The sequence below is a fragment of the Synchiropus splendidus genome, chromosome 10 (genome assembly GCF_027744825.2).
Source record: "Synchiropus splendidus isolate RoL2022-P1 chromosome 10, RoL_Sspl_1.0, whole genome shotgun sequence".
In the NCBI taxonomy this organism is placed as follows: domain Eukaryota; kingdom Metazoa; phylum Chordata; class Actinopteri; order Syngnathiformes; family Callionymidae; genus Synchiropus; species Synchiropus splendidus.
In genome coordinates, this window is record NC_071343.1 from 10,701,371 (window position 1) to 10,722,129 (window position 20,759).

The 20,759-nt window shown below is 43.3% G+C and overlaps 1 protein-coding gene across 3 annotated transcripts in view; it reads left to right on the forward strand.

Moving 5' to 3' along the window:
- Nucleotides 1-7,412, forward strand: part of slc4a3 (solute carrier family 4 member 3) — a 31,613-nt gene extending 24,201 nt beyond the window's left edge. For 2 of the 3 annotated variants that reach the window (XM_053876562.1, XM_053876563.1), the window contains 12 exons: nt 164-348; nt 422-641; nt 1,104-1,319; nt 1,390-1,538; nt 1,606-1,800; nt 1,868-2,047; nt 3,102-3,191; nt 3,250-3,416; nt 3,484-3,737; nt 3,990-4,159; nt 4,415-4,588; nt 6,004-7,412. In XM_053876562.1, the coding sequence (XP_053732537.1) occupies nt 164-348; nt 422-641; nt 1,104-1,319; nt 1,390-1,538; nt 1,606-1,800; nt 1,868-2,047; nt 3,102-3,191; nt 3,250-3,416; nt 3,484-3,737; nt 3,990-4,159; nt 4,415-4,588; nt 6,004-6,081 (2,078 nt within the window). In that variant the 3' untranslated portion in view covers nt 6,082-7,412. The remainder of the gene's footprint in view (nt 1-163; nt 349-421; nt 642-1,103; nt 1,320-1,389; nt 1,539-1,605; nt 1,801-1,867; nt 2,048-3,101; nt 3,192-3,249; nt 3,417-3,483; nt 3,738-3,989; nt 4,160-4,414; nt 4,589-6,003) is intronic. The other variant, XM_053876564.1, reaches the window with a different exon arrangement.
- The last annotated feature ends 13,347 nt before the right edge of the window (nt 7,413-20,759 follow it).

Sequence of the window (20,759 nt, forward strand, 5' to 3'; positions counted from 1 at the left end):
GCTCGATAAAGGTAAAGTGACGTGTTCTGGCATGCAGTGTTGCACAGTTGTTAACGTACGCTTCCGTCCCTGAAGATTCGTAAAGACTCAAGGAATGCTTCAGCACAAACCAAAGAGCTATTTGATCAGAAACCTTGGTTGTGTTTGTATACTTTTCTCTCAGGTTGTGTGGAGTTTCTTGAGCAGCCGGCGATGGCGTTTGTACGTCTGAATGAGGCAGTGCTGCTGGAGTCTGTGCTGGAGGTCCCTGTTCCTGTCCGCTTCATCTTCGTTCTCCTGGGCCCGAGTCAGAGCAACATGGACTATCACGAGATCGGACGCTCCTTCTCCACACTCATGTCAGACAAGGTAGGGCCTGGCTGCGTTCATTTATAGTCCAGGTCAGGAGTCCAAGTTGACATGATTCAATTGACTTCTGCAGAACTTCCATGAGGTGGCGTACTTTGCAGACGACAGGCAGGACCTCCTCAACGGGATCAATGAGTTCCTGGACTACAGCATCGTCATCCCGCCCTCAGACATCGAGGGTAAAGATCTGCTGAAGACAGTTGCCGACTTCCAGAAGCAGATGATGCGCAAAAGGAAGGAGCGTGAGATGAAGAAGCACGTGTCAGTCCCTGGAATGGTGCTGGACAACAAAGGTGACCTGGGGCTTTCATTCATAAACGTAATAATAGTCTGTGACTTGTGCATTTTGGGATTTTTCTTCAACTCACAACATTTTTAACCAAAGAGCGCCACCTACTGACCTCTCTAAATGAGGATACTGTGTCTTGAAGCCCCATCAAACACTTCACATATTACATTACACTTCAATTTCTAACTAAAATTATAACATTTCTTTCCTTTTTTTTTATACAATAAATGAAACATCAATCGATCAGTCATTAACTCATGTGAAAATAAACTACTTTTCTTGAATTCTTTACAAGTCATCGGGTTTATCTATTAACTTCTCAAACAGATCTTTATACACATATTCCCAGCAATTTTTGGACTATTCATTAAAGTCATAAATGTAAAGATTTTCTTTGCTGAGAATCTATTTTCAGGATTTAACAGCAGCAGATGTTACTGTTCTCCTCGTGTGATTGTTATTACAGAGGTGACTCCAGAAGAAGAGGAAGCCTCGGATCAGGACGTAGATCCGTTGAAGCGGTCTGGGATCCCGTTCGGTGGGCTGATCCACGATATCCGCCGGCGCTACCCGCACTACGTCAGCGACTTAAAGGATTCGCTGGATATGCAGTGCGTGGCCGCCGTCATCTTCATCTACTTCGCGGCTCTGTCTCCGACTATAACCTTTGGAGGCCTGCTGGGTCAGATCAAGCCCACAGCTTCACCAGGCTGACTGACGTAGTGTTGTAATTATTTGTGTGTGAATCGCAGGGGAGAAAACAGAAGGCATGATGGGAGTGACTGAGCTCATCGTCTCCACCGCAGCACTTGGAGTGATATTCTCGCTGCTAGCTGGTCAACCTCTTCTCATCATTGGCTTTTCAGGACCTTTGCTGGTGTTTGAAGAAGCCTATTATAAGGTAGCAGCGCACACAATGGTCGCGGCCATGTGCTCATGTAGCCCAAAGCGTCTTTCTTCCTCACCAGTTCTGCCAAGCTCAGAACTTTGAGTACCTCACTGGACGGGTGTGGATTGGGTTCTGGCTGATCGTCATTGTGCTGGTGATCGTGGCAGCAGAAGGCAGCTTCCTGGTCCGCTACATCTCGCCTTTCACTCAGGAGATTTTCGCTTTCCTCATCTCGCTCATCTTTATCTATGAGACCTTTTCCAAACTCTTCAAGGTGACGCAGCACAAGCCCAGACCTGTGAGACAGGGAAACTGAAACTGACAGGCCTTTGTTGTCGCAGGTGTTTAAAGAGCACCCACTGCTGTCCTGGTACCCCACTGACCCCACGCCGTCTCCTTCCTTTCAAGATGTCATCAACCAACCCAACACGGCGCTTCTGTCTTTGGTCCTGATGATCGGAACTTTCTTTCTTGCCTTCTTCCTCAGGAAACTACGGAACAGTCGGTTTTTGGGTGGCAAGGTACAATTTGGCTTAAGCGTATGGTTCAGAAAAGGTGGAGCAGGACATGTATGCCAGGTGTGAGACAGTGGTGAGGTGTGTTGCAGGTGTAACAGAGGAGTTCAAGGTGGAGGTGGGACTGCACCAACCTTAGCTCTGAGCCCCTTATTGTTTGCCATGGTGATGGACAGGTTGACTGATGAGGTTAGGCAAGACGCCCCTTGGACGATGATGTTTGCAGATGACGTTGTGATCTGTGGTGAGGGCAGGCAGCAAGTGGAAGATAAGCTAGGGAGGTGGAGGTTTGCCTTAGAAAGGAGAGGAATGAAGGTTAGCCACAGTAAGACGCAATACATGTGTGTGAATGAGAGGGACCCAAGTGGACAGGTGAAGTTGCAGGATGTAGAGCTAAATAAGGTGGAGCTTTTGAAGTACTGAGGCTCAACTGTCCAGGGTGATGGAGAGTGTGGGGAAGAGGTGAAGAAGTGGGTGCAGGCAGGATGGAATCATTGGAGAAGAGTGTCAGGTGTGATGTGTGACAAAAGGGTGTCGGCCAGGATGAAAGGGAAAGTGTCCAAAACAGTGGTCAGGTCAGCAATGTTGTATGGTTTGGAAACAGTGGCACTGAGGAAAAAACAGGAGGCAGAGCTGGAGGTAGCAGAGATGACGATGCTGAGCTTCTCTCTGGGAGTGAGCAGGATGGATAGGATCAGGGAGCAGTAGATCAGAGTGACAGCACATGTCAGGTGTTTAGGAGACAAAGTCAGAGAGGCTAGATGGAGATGGTTTGGACATGGACAGAGGAGAGAAAGCCAGTCCATTGGTAGGAAGATGTTGAGGTTGGAACTGCCAGGCAGAAGGTGGAGAGGAAGGACAAAGAGGAGAGTTATGGAGGTGGTGAAGGAGGACATGAGGGTTGTAGGTTTGAGAGAAGAGGAAGCAGAGGACAGGGTGAGATGGAGGAGGATGATCCGTTGTGGTGAAGAAAGAGTGCTGTCAAGAAAAGCTGTGACGATGAACAAAAAAGATCATATTCAATCTTCAATTCATTCATGTCTATCCCATCCTTTCTCAGGCCAGAAGAATCATTGGGGACTTCGGAATCCCGATTTCTCTTTTGGTCTCCGTGTTGGTGGATTACTCAATTCCTGACACCTATACGCAGGTAAACATTTTGATCCCTTTCCCTGAAAACTTTAAGCTCTTCATGACTTTACCTCCAGAAACTCAACGTGCCATCTGGGTTTTCCGTCACGTCCCCTGACAAAAGAGGGTGGTTCATCAGCCCCTTTGGTGACAAGCAGCCTTTCCCCACCTGGATGATGGGCGCCTCGGTGGTTCCCGCTCTGCTGGTCTTCATCCTCATCTTCATGGAGACTCAGATCACATCGTGCGTCCAAAGCATGACAAACAAAGCTCTTATTGGATGCCTTAAACATCCTCTGTCTCTTATCCAGGCTGATCGTGAGCAAGAAGGAGCGGCGCCTGGTCAAAGGCTCTGGGTTCCACCTGGACCTCCTGCTTATCGTCATCTTGGGTGCCATCTGTCCGCTCTTTGGGCTGCCATGGCTGACGGCCGCCACCGTGCGCTCGGTCACTCATGTCAACGCCCTCACGGTCATGAGCAAAGCTACTGCACCTGGGGAGAAACCCATGATCCAGGAGGTGAAGGAGCAGCGGTTGACCGGGCTCTTTGTGGCTGTACTTGTTGGTGAGCGGTGGACACACTTGACTCAACATATAATGGCAAAACAATTGGTTCTGAACAATTCCATTCACTTATATCCATAGAAAGAGTGGTTACCAATAAGCTTGCAGAGAAAAAAAAGAAATCTCTATTTTCATCCAGTACTTGCATCTGCAGGATGATAACTCAGAAGGTTTCAGTTAAAACAGGACATTTGGACTGTTACAGTGATGCCCACGCGTTCAACAAAGTCACTGTCTCCCACTTTGAATTCAGGTCTGTCGATCGTAATGACGGACGTGCTGCGCCTCATCCCGCTGGCCGTGCTGTTCGGCATCTTCCTCTACATGGGCGTCACCTCACTGACAGGGATTCAGCTCTACGAACGCATCACCCTGATGGTCACTCCTGCCAAGCACCACCCGGACCACATCTACGTCACCAAGGTGACCGGAGACATCATTCTTGACTTCCTGATCAAGATGTTTTTTTGTGTCATATTAAATGAAAAGAAATCAATTTTGGATGATCGCAGATCCTAACTGTGTAAACCGCAACTGCCCACCAGATGGCGCTACATGCATATCAATCGCAGCCCCTTCTCCATGGTGCTCTTGTGAGGACCTTATCTGAAAGTGTTGTAGATGGATTTCTTTTGCTTTTTTTTGGCTTTGTCAACAATAACTTGCGTCTCATTTCAGGTGAAAACATGGCGAATGAATATGTTCACCATCATCCAGCTGGCGTGCATCGTGGCTCTGTGGGTGGTGAAGTCCACGGTGGCCTCACTGGCGTTCCCCTTCGTCCTCATCATGACGGTGCCGCTGCGCCGCCTCATCCTCTCCAGGATCTTTGAGGAACGTGAGCTCCAGGCGGTAGGTGGTGTTTTCATTTCGCTCTCCCAAAAATGTGACAAATTAGCTGCAGTTAGTCAAAGCCCCGGTGGTTTTCCATCCCACAGTAATCCCTGAGATTCAGAAGTAAAGCAGAGATTAACTGCTTGTCTTGAACTTGGATGTCATGTCAGGAACTTCAAGTCCATAAATATCATTCCTGACGCAGGACGGCTTTTCTGGAAGCTTGAACAAACACAGGTGTTGTAGTTTTGGCTTTCAGGTCAAACTAAAGTATGTATTGGAAGTGGCCAAAATATTGATATTTGTGTGTGCTGTCTTGCTGATAAACGACTTGGCTATGACATTATGACCACCTGATGAAGTCTGTCAAGTACAACTGACAAGAATCGGAGGTGACGTAGTAGAGTTGAAGATGCTCAGGTTTTCAGTCGCAGTACCACGAACCTCAGGGGCTGCTCATGTGAAGGAGTTTGGAGACACAGTTAGATTAGGATTTTACCAGGTGTAAGAAGTCGTGATGGGCTGGTGAAGCTTCATGAAACAGTGTCCTTATTTTGACAGCTCAGAAGGTGGCGCTCTTGGTTTAAAAATAATATCAGGTTTCATTGAAATGGTTGTTCAAAGTCGAATATTTTAGAGCAGAGAGTGCCATCTAGTGGGCTCAACAATGAGGACACTGTTTTATGAAGCCTCACCAGTACACCACTAGAAAGAAGACTACCAATTAGGATGTGACCAGGGAGGAGGTTCAGTACTTGCTTCAGTACTTGCTGAAGTGAATACACAAGATAAAGATGCAAAGCTTCACACAGATGACTCGCCATTTGTTTCTTAGACCAGCGGTTGTTAACCATAGGTCCGGGGCCCATGGTTGGGCCTCGAGCGCCCCCTAGAGCTGTGAGACGCTCAGTTTTAATACACATTAATCCACATATGGTGGCAGCAGTGTGGCATTGAATTGACTTGACAGTTGCTGATCTGTGATAGTTAGCAACTATGGAGAAAAAATGATAAAGAACAGGAAAAGCTGGTCACCTGTTGGAGCTGTCGGACAAACATTTAATGGCGATTCTTTCATTTACACTTTACTTATCTTTAGATTTTATTTATGAAAATTGTTTCATCATATTTACGTACACGTTTCCCAATTTTCTCAACAGTATTTTCAAGGGTATTTTTTTCTTCTTTTATTCTTGAGTAAATTTTATGAACATGACTTGCACCTGCTTCTGCTGCAAGTTGGACTTTTCGATGACAAGAATCTTTGTGCTGAATCAGTTCGATTCCTGGAATGGGCCCCCGACCCATTTGTTCTGGAAAGGGTTGGCCCCGAGATCAAAAAGCTTAAGAACCCCTGTCTTAGACGTCATTGTTCCCAGTGTATCTGTGTCACACCACAAAGCAAATGAACCTACTTGTCACTCTCTCAACAGCTGGACTGCGACGAAGACTCTCCCAACTTCGACGAGGACGGCAGAGATGAGTACAACGAGATCCACATGCTGGTCTGAAACCACCCTTCCTCCCGAACCACAGGCTGCAACTGTGGCAGAGACATTCTGTGAAAGTGTAAAATACAGATGGTTCTTTTTCAAAGTTCAGTTTCAAGAGCACAGCTGCCGTCCGTTCGGGCCCGTTTGCTGGTTGTTTAAAAGTGCCGCCTTCCCTTCCTGTCTCTCAGCAGGCCGCTCTCTGAATGTCCTACTAGAGTATGTAAATATGACTGACCCCGCCCTCCGTCCCTTTAATTGCTCTGCAGGTTCTGGGCAAATGTGCAATGTTGGTAGTGACCTCCTCAGCAGCAGCTTTCAGGCTACATCCACACCAAAGCTCTGGAATTTGAAACAATATCTCGGACTGTGTTGGGAGTTTAAGTCCAGACAGCTCGGTTGGGTTTGCTGCATGAATTGACAAAAAGTGAATCGCACAAGTTCGAGCAGAATTTGGAATTTAAATTGTTCCTTTTATTGAACACCTTATGAGGAATAAAAAAAAAAAATCTCGCAACACAGTTTTGACACTGCACTATTTATTTCGGGAGCTTGGGCTTTAGACCGAGTTTGTATTACGACTTGCTTATTACTGGCGTCCATGAATGACTTCCTGTTATTTTAAATTATTTTAAGATTTTTCTCACAAACTGGTGCATCGCAGAAGAAACTGCTGTGCTAAACCTGGACAACACTCTGAGTGACTTAAATTCAGAGTTACAACACCCTGAGTCTGTGATACTTGCTGATCACACGAGCCGTGATGTTTGAGTCGATGACTCCTGATCGATGGTTTATTTTGAATGAGGTTTTCTTTTCCAGCCACCACTTGTTCTTTTGCTCCAAACTGGTCACATCAAAGTGTTTATTTTTGACCCGTCCCCGATGTGTTTGGAAGAAATATCAAAGGCCAAATTGCTAAGACAATCGTTTTTTCCTGTTGATACTATTTTAAAACGGTTTTAAATCCAAACGTGAATGTGGATGTAGCTCTGACTGTTTTCTATAGAGGGGAAGATGCAGTCAATTCCAAAACGTCTGCTGATATATTTTATTTGAATGATTTAACCAGGTTGTTTGGATTGACCTCAACTCACTGCCTGTGTAGTGCAACTACCCTTCGACCTCTTCAGAGAGACCTGAAGTCAAAACAAAAGAACTTTTCTTTGGGTGAAGAATATAGTCCGAACTGGGAATTTGTTGCCGCCAACCGTCCCGACTCCTCGTGTCATCCCCACCAAGAGATTACTGTAAAGCGGTGATGTTGTGTGGTGTAAATACATGCCAGTCCACTGTGACCTCAGATATATAAGTTATTAAAAAGCTACCAACCTTAGTCTTCTACGTTGTGGTGTCGATCCATTCTCCACGCTTTTATATCAAGACATGGACAAACCAGTCAGTTCACGCTGAACATGCAATTCTGGAATTTCAATGAAGCACATCTGTCTGAATTGCACATTGTTTGGCCTTTAGTTCTGACTAAACTTCAGTCTTCAGTTGGGCTTTATGGATTTTGTTATTGTAGTTGTATTTGTTTTTGGATTCTTGAAAGATCAAGTCATGATTTTTTGGTTTTCTTCAATATTGTGTTTGCTACAAAAGTTTGACTTGTTTAAAACAGTGTTTTTCAACCCTTTTTTAAGCCACGCCACACTTTGTTCATTGAAAAATCCTGAATCACACCATGAGTTAACCTCGGCACAATTGTGCTTAGTCAAAGGTCCTGTAGAAAATCCCTTTTCATTTGTGAAAATATTTAGTGACTGACTCCCGGCGATTTTGGCATGTTATTTGCAGGACAAATAGCAAAAAATGTATTTGTTTGAAAATGTCTCCAGAAACGGTTGGGCAATATGGCAAATATATGTCATTTCTGGTAAGTCACTGTTTCAATTTTATCAAAATCTCACGTGTTTTTGAGAGTTTCTGTTCCGAATCTGACAATTTAGGCCAAAGAACTAGGTAGTTTGCAGAAAAATCTTTGCGCTAGCACGTTTCATATCAATTATTCTTTCTCTTGTCACATTTTGGAGCAAATTTATTTGGTTCTACATTTAATTTTTAAACCACAAAGGGAACTTTTGACAGTTAATAGTCGATGATGTCAAAAGTTTTGACAGGCGACGTCATGTTAGCCGTTAGCTCTGTTTGCTCTGTTAGCTCTCCGGTGCAAACAGTCTTTGGCATGGCGGGTTGGAGAGAACACTCTTATCATTCTGTCATGAAGGTGTGTGGTCAAGTTAGAGGCACATCAGGTTTAAAAACAACTGGAAGTTTAGCATTTGACTGACTTCTTCGCTGTGAGTGTGTCTGGACGAATCAGCGCATCTGCATAGATCTATAGTGTATAGAAGGAATGGGACAGAATCTGCTCCCGTTGGAAGATCGCCACCACGTTTCAATTGTCCTTGGTGTAATGTCATCACATCACCCACCTCTGTCTCAGGACAAATTAAACTGGGTCATTTCCCACAGCACACCTGACACTCTCTCATGACAAACATCATATAATCAAAATGAAAAAATCAATAAACCAATGTCATAAGTACTGTAATGCACTTGAATGTTCCCAGATTCCAGAAGTTTCAGAGTAGAGCAGAACGACCAAAACCTACAGTGCCATCTATCAGCAACAAATGTATTTATTTATTTTTTATTTTTTACTGAATCGCCTATTAAATAAAATAAAATAAACAATTCGATTCAGCATTTCATATTGAAGCAAATAACATTTTATTTTAAATTCAGGGATGGTCAGGGGTGATATGAGTAATCAAAAGTGCACGTCCCTTGACATGACTGTGGCTTGTTTTCCAAGGCGTCCAAGAATCCCCTCTGCCAGGGACCTGACCTTCGCTCTGTCAATACTGCTGGCTAGTTTGTGTGCACAAAGCAGTCAAGGCAGTCCAGCACATGGAGCACTGACAGTGCCACATCAGAAATGCAGGTCAGGGGGAGAGAGTTGGATCCAGGAAGTCGCCGAAGCAAACGCTATTCTGCTCCACTTCGATGTTTGGTTTAATAAGTCACCAATCAAGTCATTCATTCTGAGAGTTTGTTTTAACCTTCCTTTCTATTATAAAGAGTCTTGAGGCTCTGGGGAGCTCAACAGCAAGGATTATTATTATTATTATTATTATTATTATTAATAATAATAATAATAATAATAATAACTAACAGTTGCCTGTCACTATAATATTTTAAATCATAGGACATGCAAATTCACAATAATATTTATTTTACTCTGAACTTTCTTGAACCATTTTGGTTTCAATTGTTTAAACTAAATTAAATTAAACTAAAATCACTCCCTTCATTCATGAATCTATTTTTCAAAATCATAAAATCAAATCACACTTGATTTAAAACATAATTTTCAGTTCATATGCTGTGCCTTCTTTTTTCTCAATTTCAAATGGTTTTCTTAATTTTCATTTCATACATTTTTTTCTTTTCATTCATTTTTTTCTACATTTTCATCACATTGTTACTCAGGAAAGATGCACAGCTCAACATTTGTGTCCATGAATATCCGATCACAGACCACCGCCCCACGTCGTCCTCTGACTCTGGTGGAAGGGAAGACCACCCACCTGAATCCACAACTGTTGGTTTTGAGCCACCTTTAATCCCATACTCAAAGTGTGTGGTTGTTCTTGGAAGTGGGACATTCTGAATATCCCAAACATCAGAAATGAAAAATCATGAAAGTATGAATCGGTTCTGTGAGAAAATGACACCTCTTGATCCTCACCTCTGCTGTGTTTGTGTAAAGACAGGAGAGGCAGAGAAATGTTTCGATTTCGTTTGAATACATGGATTTTTAGGATTATTAGACCAAGGGTTTTTTATAATCCTGAACATTTTAAATCCATGATTTTAGTTTTTTTGCCCTGCTGTATCTGACTCTTAATATAACTTAAATATTGGATAATAATTATCAGCACTTCACCTTACTTACGGACACTAATAAATGCACACATTTGTGTATTTTATTTTATTATTTTATTATAATATTGTTATTATTATTGAAATTGTTTGATCATTATTAACATTTTCTCTTCATTTTTGGCGGCAATACAGGCTGCTGTCATTGCTGGATTCATGGTATAACACAGCAGCACTGCGCAACACAAACAACCGCATAAAAGAAAGCAATTCATTCCAATACCATATACTCATATTTATTTAAATTTACAATCAATTGTTGACACTGATGGAGTGATACACAAAAACAAGGGGAAAATATTATTATATTATTGTATGTACAACTGAAACTGAAATACATTGCGGACCAAAAAAGATTTGGGAAGCAAAACAGCGTTCATACTGACTTTTTGTTTTCCAAAAAAAATGAATTAAATGTCCTATTGTCATTTCAGATTTACACAAAATCTCTCTCTTTAATAATTTCAGAAATTCATATTATAAGATTTAGTGAGAAAAGCTACAAAAGGAAAATACATTTACATTAGGGCTGTTACGGTAAGCCAGTTATGATAGAATGAGTTTCCAATATCATGCTAAAAATGTCTGAATGATAATATCGCGATGATAATGTTGTGAGACAACGGGACAGAAATCCTGAAGAATAGCTTTATGCTTTTGGATGATCTGAAGTCCGTCATGCAAGTGATCGACAGACACTGTGTGTCTTCCGCAATAAGTTGGGAACATGAGTCACAGACCAGCGGTGGGTTTCTGAGTGTCGAGTGAGGCAAAAATCGCAGCCTCTTTTCAATGAATTTCCAGCGAAAGGTCTGTGGCAGTGCCATTCCACTCGTCCAGGAGGATCACGGATGACCTGCAGACTTTGTGTGACCACCCGCCAGAGCTACCACAAACCTCGCATGAAGTGTTTGTCACCCTGAAGGTTTTGTGAGAATGAAACTCGGGAAAGTCACCGTTATAGTCCGGTTTGATTTTTAAATATCATTTCAGATCGGATTAGAGTTGAACGTGCTTTCTCTCCTTTGGCACCTGGAATAAAATGAAAGATTCATGTGAAAGCCATTGGACCACTATAACTTTTGTCCACATTCTTTGGCCATGAAAATCGTGGAGAGCAAATCCGATATTGTGGCCGAACCATAATCTTCGTGTATCGTGTCTTGTAGCAGTGCTACTGTCTTTTTTCTTGACAGAACATGACTGAATAGTTGCTGGTCCGGACTTTACAGCCCGTGAAGGCTGTTGGTGTCCACCTCTTTGGTTGTCAGCTTAACACACAGAATGGGGAGAAGCAAGGTGACGATGACAGCAGGAGCGATCAGGACAATGAGGATGGGGAGGGGCGGGTCAAGGAGCCGTCTGCAGAGCGAGAAGTAATTCCGGTGGACGTCCAGGTAAACCTCGTCGGCCGGAAGTCCTCGACAGCGGGTGAAATCCACAATGCGGTCCACGCATTTTTTGAGTTCATTGTAGATGCTGCAGAGGACCAACAATATTATAAAGACGGGCAAATAAACAACCAGAAAATACAGTTCAGCGGACTCTTTTGTGGGACGCTAACAGTGGGACAGATTAAAAGACGGTCTTGTTGGACCCTGTCCGTGAGACCAAAGACTGGCTCCAGCCTCAGGATGGAATAGGCTGAACCAATTCACTTTGTCTTCTTGATGCTAGGATTTTCCGTTGCAAAGTGCAATGGATGCTGTGACTATGACTCGAGCATCTTGAATATATCTGGAGCGAAGGATGATCGATAACTTTACATGAAGTAAAAAAATGGCAGCTCTGACTGTACCTAAAGTCTTTTGGCGGGAGAAGCCATGAAAGTGCCTCCATAAATCTCACAAGCACTTGCCACATTCGCCGTTCTAACATGGAAAACATCCAGGAGCATCCATCCAGCCAGACAGCAGCAAGCCCGGTCAACAGGACGGTTTCCTCGCGGTGATGGACACCGTGTCCTCACACACCATTTCACCTCCGTGGGAGGTTTTTCTCACCGCAAGCTATGCTCGCAGTGAAATATTGCAGTTCAGTCGAGGCTCCGCAGCGTTCGACGGCACCGTGGCAAGAGTGAAAGTTTTCCAAACAAGGAAACATGAGTCCAGGAGCACTTTTTCTTTAAAGGATGACTAATTAGCAGAAGTCTTGACTCGGCCGGAGCGTAGCCAAGAAAGGATCCGACTTTCCGATGACTCAAAGGTCATTTATCTTGAGTGAAAAACCCATAAAAAGCGAGTGACATTCCGATCTTTGCAGACTTCCTGCCGTTTCTCTCTCAGCGATTCGCTGGGTCTGGGAGGCAGCATCCGACCCAGCGGATGACAAACTATCCACTGGGATTAAACCATGAAATACTGTACAGTGATTCAAAAACAGCAGTGGTGACGTCCAGCTGCATGAGTCAGCACTGATTTTAGTCTTATGATAATCACTAAATGTCCTTTTTATCTTTCAGTTTCAGCTCATTTTAAAGTGTGACTCACAGCAATGGTGCTAAAGAAGCAGAGAAAGGGCAGAAGGGCTGAAGAGTCTTGACTTAAACTGCAGTTTTGTTATGAAATATGATACAAGGAGAAACTTTTCATTCTCAATATGGATTATAAATAATGAAAAATATTATACAGGTTTAATATCTGGGGAACAGAACCCATGTAGATATTGATATTAAGGCAACTTTAATTTATATGAATCTATTTTTTTCCCCAGAAATATCTCTTTTAATATTTCAATATGAATATTGATAGCTTTAAGGGAGGAAATGGAGACACATGAAATTGGGGAAATACACTCATTGTTTTTTTTTTCACCCATTATTCTTTTTAAAATATATTTTCAAAGACCTAAATGATGGAAAAAAACATTTTTTTTACTTTTAATTTATTTATTTTAATTATAGTCATATAGTAAAAAAAAAAAATAAATATATATATATATATATATATATATTCACTCAATGCCACCAGAACCAACAAGGGGCACTTTCACTTTTCTATTCTGCTAACTGTGCTCCACATGTAATCTCAACCCAATGATGCAGTACATCGGACATAAAGTATCTGAGTTTTCAGCATTTAATTCACAGCTACGGTGGGAACGGAGTGAGCCATTAAAACCATGGGCATCACAGGCAGTTCATAGAGACTGTATTACAGAAAACACAGCACCAAAGTGAAGGAGCTAGAAGGGTGCATTCACCGTTTCGTTGTTGGCCACGGGCAGTCTTGCTGGTAGCCACTGGTCTCCATGCTCTCGTTGAAGATTCTCAGGCAATGTTGGATGTTGTTGTTAAACACGTGGGTGTGACATGACTGACTCAGAGACTTGGTAGAATCTCCTGGACAAGGCAAATATTCAGATCGAGAAGCAACTTCACTGGCAGAAAAAAAGTGGAGCAATTCTTATCGTTCATTGTTTTCTTCTTCTTCTTCTTTCAGCTTCTCCCTTCAGGGGTCGCCATCATCTTCCTCCATCTCACCCTGTCCTCTGCTTCCTCTTCTCTCAAACCTACAAACCTCATGTCCTCCTTCACCACCTCCATCAATCTCCTCTTTGACCTTCCTCTCCACCTTCTGCCTGGCAGTTCCAACCTCAACATCTTCCTACCAATGTACTGGCTCTATCTCCTCTGTACATGTCCAAACCATCTACGGCTTGTTTTGACCTCTTCTTGTATCGTTTTGGTCGGTTTCTGCTTCTACTATATGGACCACTCCTGGTTCCACCTGTGCTTTCTGTTCATCTGACTTTACCACCATAGCAGACACCAAGGCTCGTGCTTGTTTTGGAAACTCCACTGTGGATTCAGAACTTGTGAAGAAGAAGAACTTAACTATGGCATGATATTACACCAGATGTGGGCAGGTTTGTTGTGAATTTGGTGTGTGGCCGCGAAACAATCCAGAGTAGAATCCATTCACCTCTAAAGGCAGATTTTGATTCCTTAACTTTAGTCTGGATTACAATGGCAAATTCCTAGATTCTGTAAACCTGAGGTCCGAACTAACAATCTGGTTTCTTGAGCAGTGTCTTTTAAAAGCTCATGTTATTTACTTCTGCATCAAAATATGTTAAAAAGCCTCACCTGCACAGAAGAAAAGGGCCACCAAGCACACAGCCAGAAGCATCTGGATAGAAGAAAGGAAAGAAATGTTGTTCATCGATGGCCTGCCCTCCCCCACAGATCCCATCATGCAATGCACCATTTAAAGAGCCAGCCAAAGCTACAGAGCCAAATATGTTGACACATCATGGGAAAAATAAGTATAGTACCACATAGTGACCACTAGCTAGATGATTTATCAAATTAAAAAACTGTTTTGAAAAGGAAAAAAAAAAATGTTCGGAGCGTCTCTCCATGAGGAAAAGCAACGGCTCTACTTTGAGTCTCCCCCAGGTGACTGAGCTACACTGTTTTACTTTTCTGACTTTACAGTGGTACCTCGTTTTTCGAACGTCCCAGACTTCGAACAAATCAGAATTCGAACAAAAAATTCGAGATTTTTTTGCCTCGGATTTCGAATGAAAATCCAGAACTCTAACATAACGTTTGCGGACCGATCAGCTGACCCACGACGCGCTTTGTTATTGTGTATAACACAGCCTCTGTATGACTCTCAGACGTGTCCCGTTAGCTACATTTACTGACTGTTGTTTCTTCATATTGAGGCGTAAAACCTTTCCTGTCTCCGCACTGGACCGTGGTACAGTGTCACAGGGGAGGTGCTCGCTCTCCACACCTCCGAGGCTGGAGCGCTCACTCCAGGGTTTGATGTCCTGTTGTGGGCTGGAGCTGGGACAGGGATGAGGCGAGTCTGGGACAGAGCGTGACTTGGTTTATGACTTTGTCACAGCCAAACTGCACAGAAGCGCACATTCAGAGCTGGACACGCACCGGGCACCTCTTCACTTCTGGAGAGACGTCACTCACTCGGCAACCCCTCCCACATGCAGCGGCCACACACATAGAGGAACAGCCACCTGCAGCAGACACTCTACATTCACTCCTACAAAAGACTATTTTAAGGCTTGGAACACATTAGTTCTTTTTCCATTCATTGTAAAATCGATTCAGATTTCGAACAAATCGCTTGTCGAACAGCTGTCTGGAACGGATTGTGGTCGAGGACCGAGGTGTCACTGTACTTGATTAGAAAAGGACGTCTTTATAAAGTCACTTTTCCAGCTGCGCTGTCAACACGACCCAGTAACTCAACAAAAACAAAAAACGCTGCTGTATAGTGATACCCACTATAATTTAAGTGCACTTTTGAGAGAAACATCAACACAGTGTCTGCTGACATGATTCTTCAAATCTGAGGAAGCATGTTTTTTTAAGATATCGAAGGCCTCCAGGGCTCAGCATATCCTGTAACTTTTGATTTGACCACTAAATCTCAGCCTGAAAAGCTTGTGTATTATCACTTTGTCCGCTTCACTTATTTTAGCATCCAAATATACAAAAAAAAAAGATTCTCTTATTGTGAAATGTGCACAAACATTTTGAAAAATTACAATGCAAATATCAATAAATTCAATCAATAAATGTAAAAGAATATCTAGAAATGTATACTGCTAGGTTATAGAACTACTAGCTACTACTTTTATTTTACTTTATTTTACTTTTATAAGATGAGTCCTAACCTCGTATGTACTTCTGAGTCACACTTTTTGAGGCTGTCATTAACTGCTGTGCTCAGCATTTCTTCTGACCACATCCGTTTCACATTATGAATTTCTCTACGGGTCTTAACTCTTATTTTCGTCAAAACAATTGGCTTTAAATGCTAAACAGCTCCCTAAAACACATGAGTCACCATTAAAAGGCAGAAGACTCCCACCTGCTCACTGCCCCTTCAGTCCTTTTTAATTAGACGTACGCAAGCGCTCATGATTATACGCTGTGAACTCAGGTACAGTTACACACTTGGAACTGCAGAAACCACAATTTCTGTATGACACAGACACGTTGGCCATCTGCTTCCCGGACGCTCCCACAAATTAATGAACTTATCTCGTGGGAGGCCGACTCTGAAAACAGATGTGAGCTGGGAATGCTGTGAGGGAAACTTCTCCGAAAAAAAAAAAAAAGTGAAAAAAACGTCGTCATAGCGTCGACACTAATTTCACTACTGACAAAACTGACAAAAAACACATTTGTCAAAGCCCCATGTCTGAAACAAGTACAGCAGAAACACATACCGCGACTGGAACAGTGATCCTGCTTTGCTGTTCCCTCCTGGTGAAGAAAGGGTTCGATGCTGAACGGACCACAGGACGTGCAACAGGATTCTGCTGCGATCTGGCCCCAGTTTTATCAGCACATCTATTCAGCTAATTCGATTGCGCAACCGCAGTGGGGTCGGCTGCTTCTTTTCCCAGACAGCAGGCGGCTTGTTCCCATGTTTCCTAAAAAACTGCCCTCCAGGTCGACACCCCAGAGACTCTCTCCAGACCAGAACCTTCGGGCATGAGAAGACGTGACATGTCAACACACTGTTTTGTGTTGTTTATCATCTTCCTCCCGACAGTCATGGGTCAGAGGTCATAAACTGATTTTACAATGAATGGAAAAAGAACAAATGCGTTCCAAGCCTTAAAATAGTCTTTTGTAGGAGTGAATGTAGAGTGTCTGCTGCAGGTGCGCTGTTCCTCTATGTGTGTGGCCGCTGCATGTGGGAGGGGTTGCCGAGTGAGTGACGTCTCTCCAGAAGTGAAGAGGTGCCCGGTGCGTGTCCAGCTCTGAATGTGCGCTTCTCTGCAGTTTGGCTGTGACAAAGTCATAAACCAAGTCACGCTCTGTCCCAGACTCGCCTCATCCCTGTCCCAGCTCCAGCCCACAACAGGACATCAAACCCTGGAGTGTATGTGGAGAGGGGGCATTCCAGTTCTGGATTTTCGCTCGAAATCCGAAGCAAAAAAATCTCAAAATTTTTGTTCAAACTCCGATTTGTTCGAATTCCAGGACGTTCGAAAACCGAGGTACCATTGCCAAACCATTGCCAGCAAATAGGCCACATCACAGTCGATTTGAAATATTTTCAGCTTTTAGTTTGATTTTATTGTTGTGTTAATGGCTATATCCTCATTGCTCAAGTTGGATATTAAGCTTCCAATTTCTCACCCCATAACGAAGGTTTGCACACATTTGAAAAACATTTTCAAAGCCAAAGATCATTTTTAAACCAAGAGCTCCACCTTCTGAGCTCTGAAAATGAGGACACTGTTTCATGAAGCCTCATGAGCCCATCACTACCTGCCACCAATTGCTTGACCCGGTTAACCAGTAATGGTTTGTCACCAAGCCGCTCTGCACAGCTAACATTTGTCTGCAGAAAGTGACTAAACACACAACACAAGTACAATGAAACGGTAGCGAAACACATACAAAAAAAAATCTCAATTTAGGGAAGCAACTTGACCAGACAAGGCACAGCAGAGACCCACTGTACATTGCACTGTAACTCATAGCTACATGCAATAAAAAAAAGAAAATTACCAACTAACCAACTAACCCGGCATCTACCTACAAAATGACAAACAAATACTGACAAATAAATAAAAAAAGGAACCAATTGCAACGTATCTGTATCTGTAACATCTGTAAATGTGACTTGTTGCCATTTTCCTGTTGACATCAGAAGTGGATGGAAACCTTTTCCAACCCCCCTCAGCGGCCCCCTGGCACCTGCCGGTCTCCTCTGCTGTGAGAATCAGACGTCCATATAGGAGCTCCATCTCCGTCCTCTCCTCTCTTCGCTCAGAAAATGAAGGAGGGTGGAAAATGTGAGCACTTTTCTATGGTATTCCATTTGTCTTGCCTAAATGACTCCCTGAAAGACGAATCTTTCTGGAGCGCAGTTAGCACATCTCTCAGCGCCGCGCTATCAGGTTGCTCCACTTAAGTGTAAAATTAAACGTCCCGACATTGTTCTGTCGTTGCCCGCTCATTCCCGGTTGCCCAGCAACGCGCGGCCACAATATAATCAGCGAGCGTTCGTGAGTGACATGAAAGTTTGGAGTGGCGGCCGTAAGAAAACATTTCTTTAAACTGAGCGGCGGAGCAAACAAACCTTGCTTTTGTGTCTCCGGGAACGCACGTGATGTTTGGACAGCGTCTCGACTTCATGCTCACGGAAAGTATGTTCTCAGGTAGGAACAAGAAAAGATGGAAACTGCTCTTCTTTAAACTGGAGAGGAAGTGGGAAACGTTCTATTTCCACCCGATAATTAAGTGTTTAAGGTGCAGGACGTTCGATGATTCCGATAATTACGCGCAATATGGACACGATCATGATGACAGCGGAGACAAGGCGGAGAAATATGATGCGAAGTCCGACCGCTAATGACGGCGTCAAGGTTGGAAACTTGCTGGAACCCTGCACAATATTTGCGGAGATTTGCAGCTTAAATGAGAACGATTATATTTTCTCATCGCAGCATCCTGTTCTGATCCTGCTGTGCAGCGGGGAGAGCGAACACGATACTGTTGCGAGGTTGGTGAGGTCAGGACTGCAGACTCCATACTGACTGTATATCCAACAGTATTGATCAATATATAGATTTTGCGTTACATTTTTCACATTCAAAATACATCAGAGCAAAGAGAAGTTGGAGGAGAGAATTCAGGTGGAGAAAGGTGAGGAGGTGAAAACAGATGAGTTCTAGAATGGGATCAGTCATATGACCAGGGCGAGAGGGACGCGAGTGAGACCTGCCACGATTATTTGTTTATCACCAATGGCTCAGTCACAAAGACCAGAAGCAGAGTTGGAGGAGTCAGAGTTGAAGACAAGAGAAGCTTGGAGGTAGTTTGGGAGGCCAGACACATGGAGAGGAGAGACAGGGATCATGTTATGTCAAAGACTGGAAGAAATGGAAGTAGCAGGTAAAAGAAGAGGAAGAAAACCAATGAGGAGGGCTTGAAGAGGGTTGGGACCAGAGTTGGTGCACACAAACACATCACATGCTTATATAAAACAGTCATCCAAGTCACAAACTGCTTTTCTGCGCAAATAAGAAACCATACGTTTTAACTAGTTTATATAAGGCTGAGACTTTCACGCATTGATTTTGCCGGATTAGACAAAAAAAAAAAAAAACACATAACAGAATCATCACATTTAAACTTTCTTTTTCTTCTCTGCAGCAGTTCCTGGCACAAAAAAACTGAACTTCTTTGGAGGGAATATATGCACCAAAAACAATTTCACTGGAGCACTTTCACCTGACGTTTCTACTTGAAGTTGATCATTCCGGTGTCCAATATTAAATGGGATTATTTACTCATTATATATTAATGCTTTTTACTGAGTTACATACCAAATATTTATCTGGTGATTCATCTACAGAAAAAAGCTGCAAATTATTTATTGGAAAAGTGAGTTTTCACTCATGTAATAGCAACAGCGGTGAATATTAAACTCCTAACAATCGCATCAAGCATCTTTTTAAATGCAACATTTACAGCATTACGTCTTTCAAACACTCTTTGAAATCATAAGTTCAAAATGGAATATGAATCAAAATATACGCAATATTGATGTGCTGTGAGAAGTGGGTGACGTGAGGAGATGTTCTCAGCTCAGACACACACACACACACACACACACACACACACACACACACACACACACGGATAGTAAACACACACTGTTTATCAAATAATCCCTCTCAAACGTAACAGTGATTTAGTTCTAAATCCAGAAAAGCAACTTGAGATGAGCACAACATATGCAGTGTCTTCCTGTCCTTTGTTTTGGTTTCAAGTGTTTGATTCACAACAACTGTGACTTCCTGATTGGAAAATCCGCCAGTAATGTTCTGGATTAGGAGGATTTCTCTCCGATGCCAGAGAGCAGGGACTTACTGTAATCCAATTGGGTGTCTCCCAGGTGTGAACCGGGGTTGTTTCAGTCCGACACTTGCACTGGCTGTCCCCAGGAGAAGATCAAGTCGGACATGCCACCGTGACTCATCAAGTATTTGCTTTAAAGTCGGCCAGCGGACTATCGTTCTGTCGAGCTCGCGTTCGCGCCTACTGCATCAGTCTGGATTCAGAACTCGGAGAATTACACTAGCGTCTATTGACAGGTTGGTGAGGCTTCATGAAACAGTGTCCTCATTTTCACAATATGGCACTCTCTGCTCTCAGAATCTTTTTTGTAAGAAACCTCAGATTTTTTTCAAACTGAGAGCGCCACCTACTGGGCTCTGGAAATAAGGACAGTGTTTTCATGAAGCCTCACCAGCCCATCACCACTTAGGACACATCTCGGAAAGAAGAACAGTTATACATTCTGGTTTGAAGGATGGAGAGAAAATGTGCGACAAATACTGTGTCCATCATTATCAATAGTGCTTTTCTCAACCCTGTGTCCGTCATTCTGCGTCATTTCTGCTCTGTCGTAAGGGCTTTTTCACAGTGCTCGCTCCGTCTCGAGGCGTTCGGCTCAGAAGTCTGAGAAGTGAACACAAGCGAGTCGGGTTTTGGCCACGGACTCGATCCCGGCTGGAGAGCTGCACCGTGTCTCGGGAAACTCTCAGGCGGTGATGCCTTTAAAGGGATAACCCAAAAGCAAAGTCTGCTGGAGTTACAAATAGAAGTGGATGTTCTCATCGTGCTAGTGAGCATGTAAGGCTGTTCTTCTAACCAAAAGATGAAGAGCATCATCAGATATGGGTGAAGCAAGTTTAAAGAAGACGGACGAGTGGCAAGCACCAGTGTTTCGCTGCTTGAGAGGATT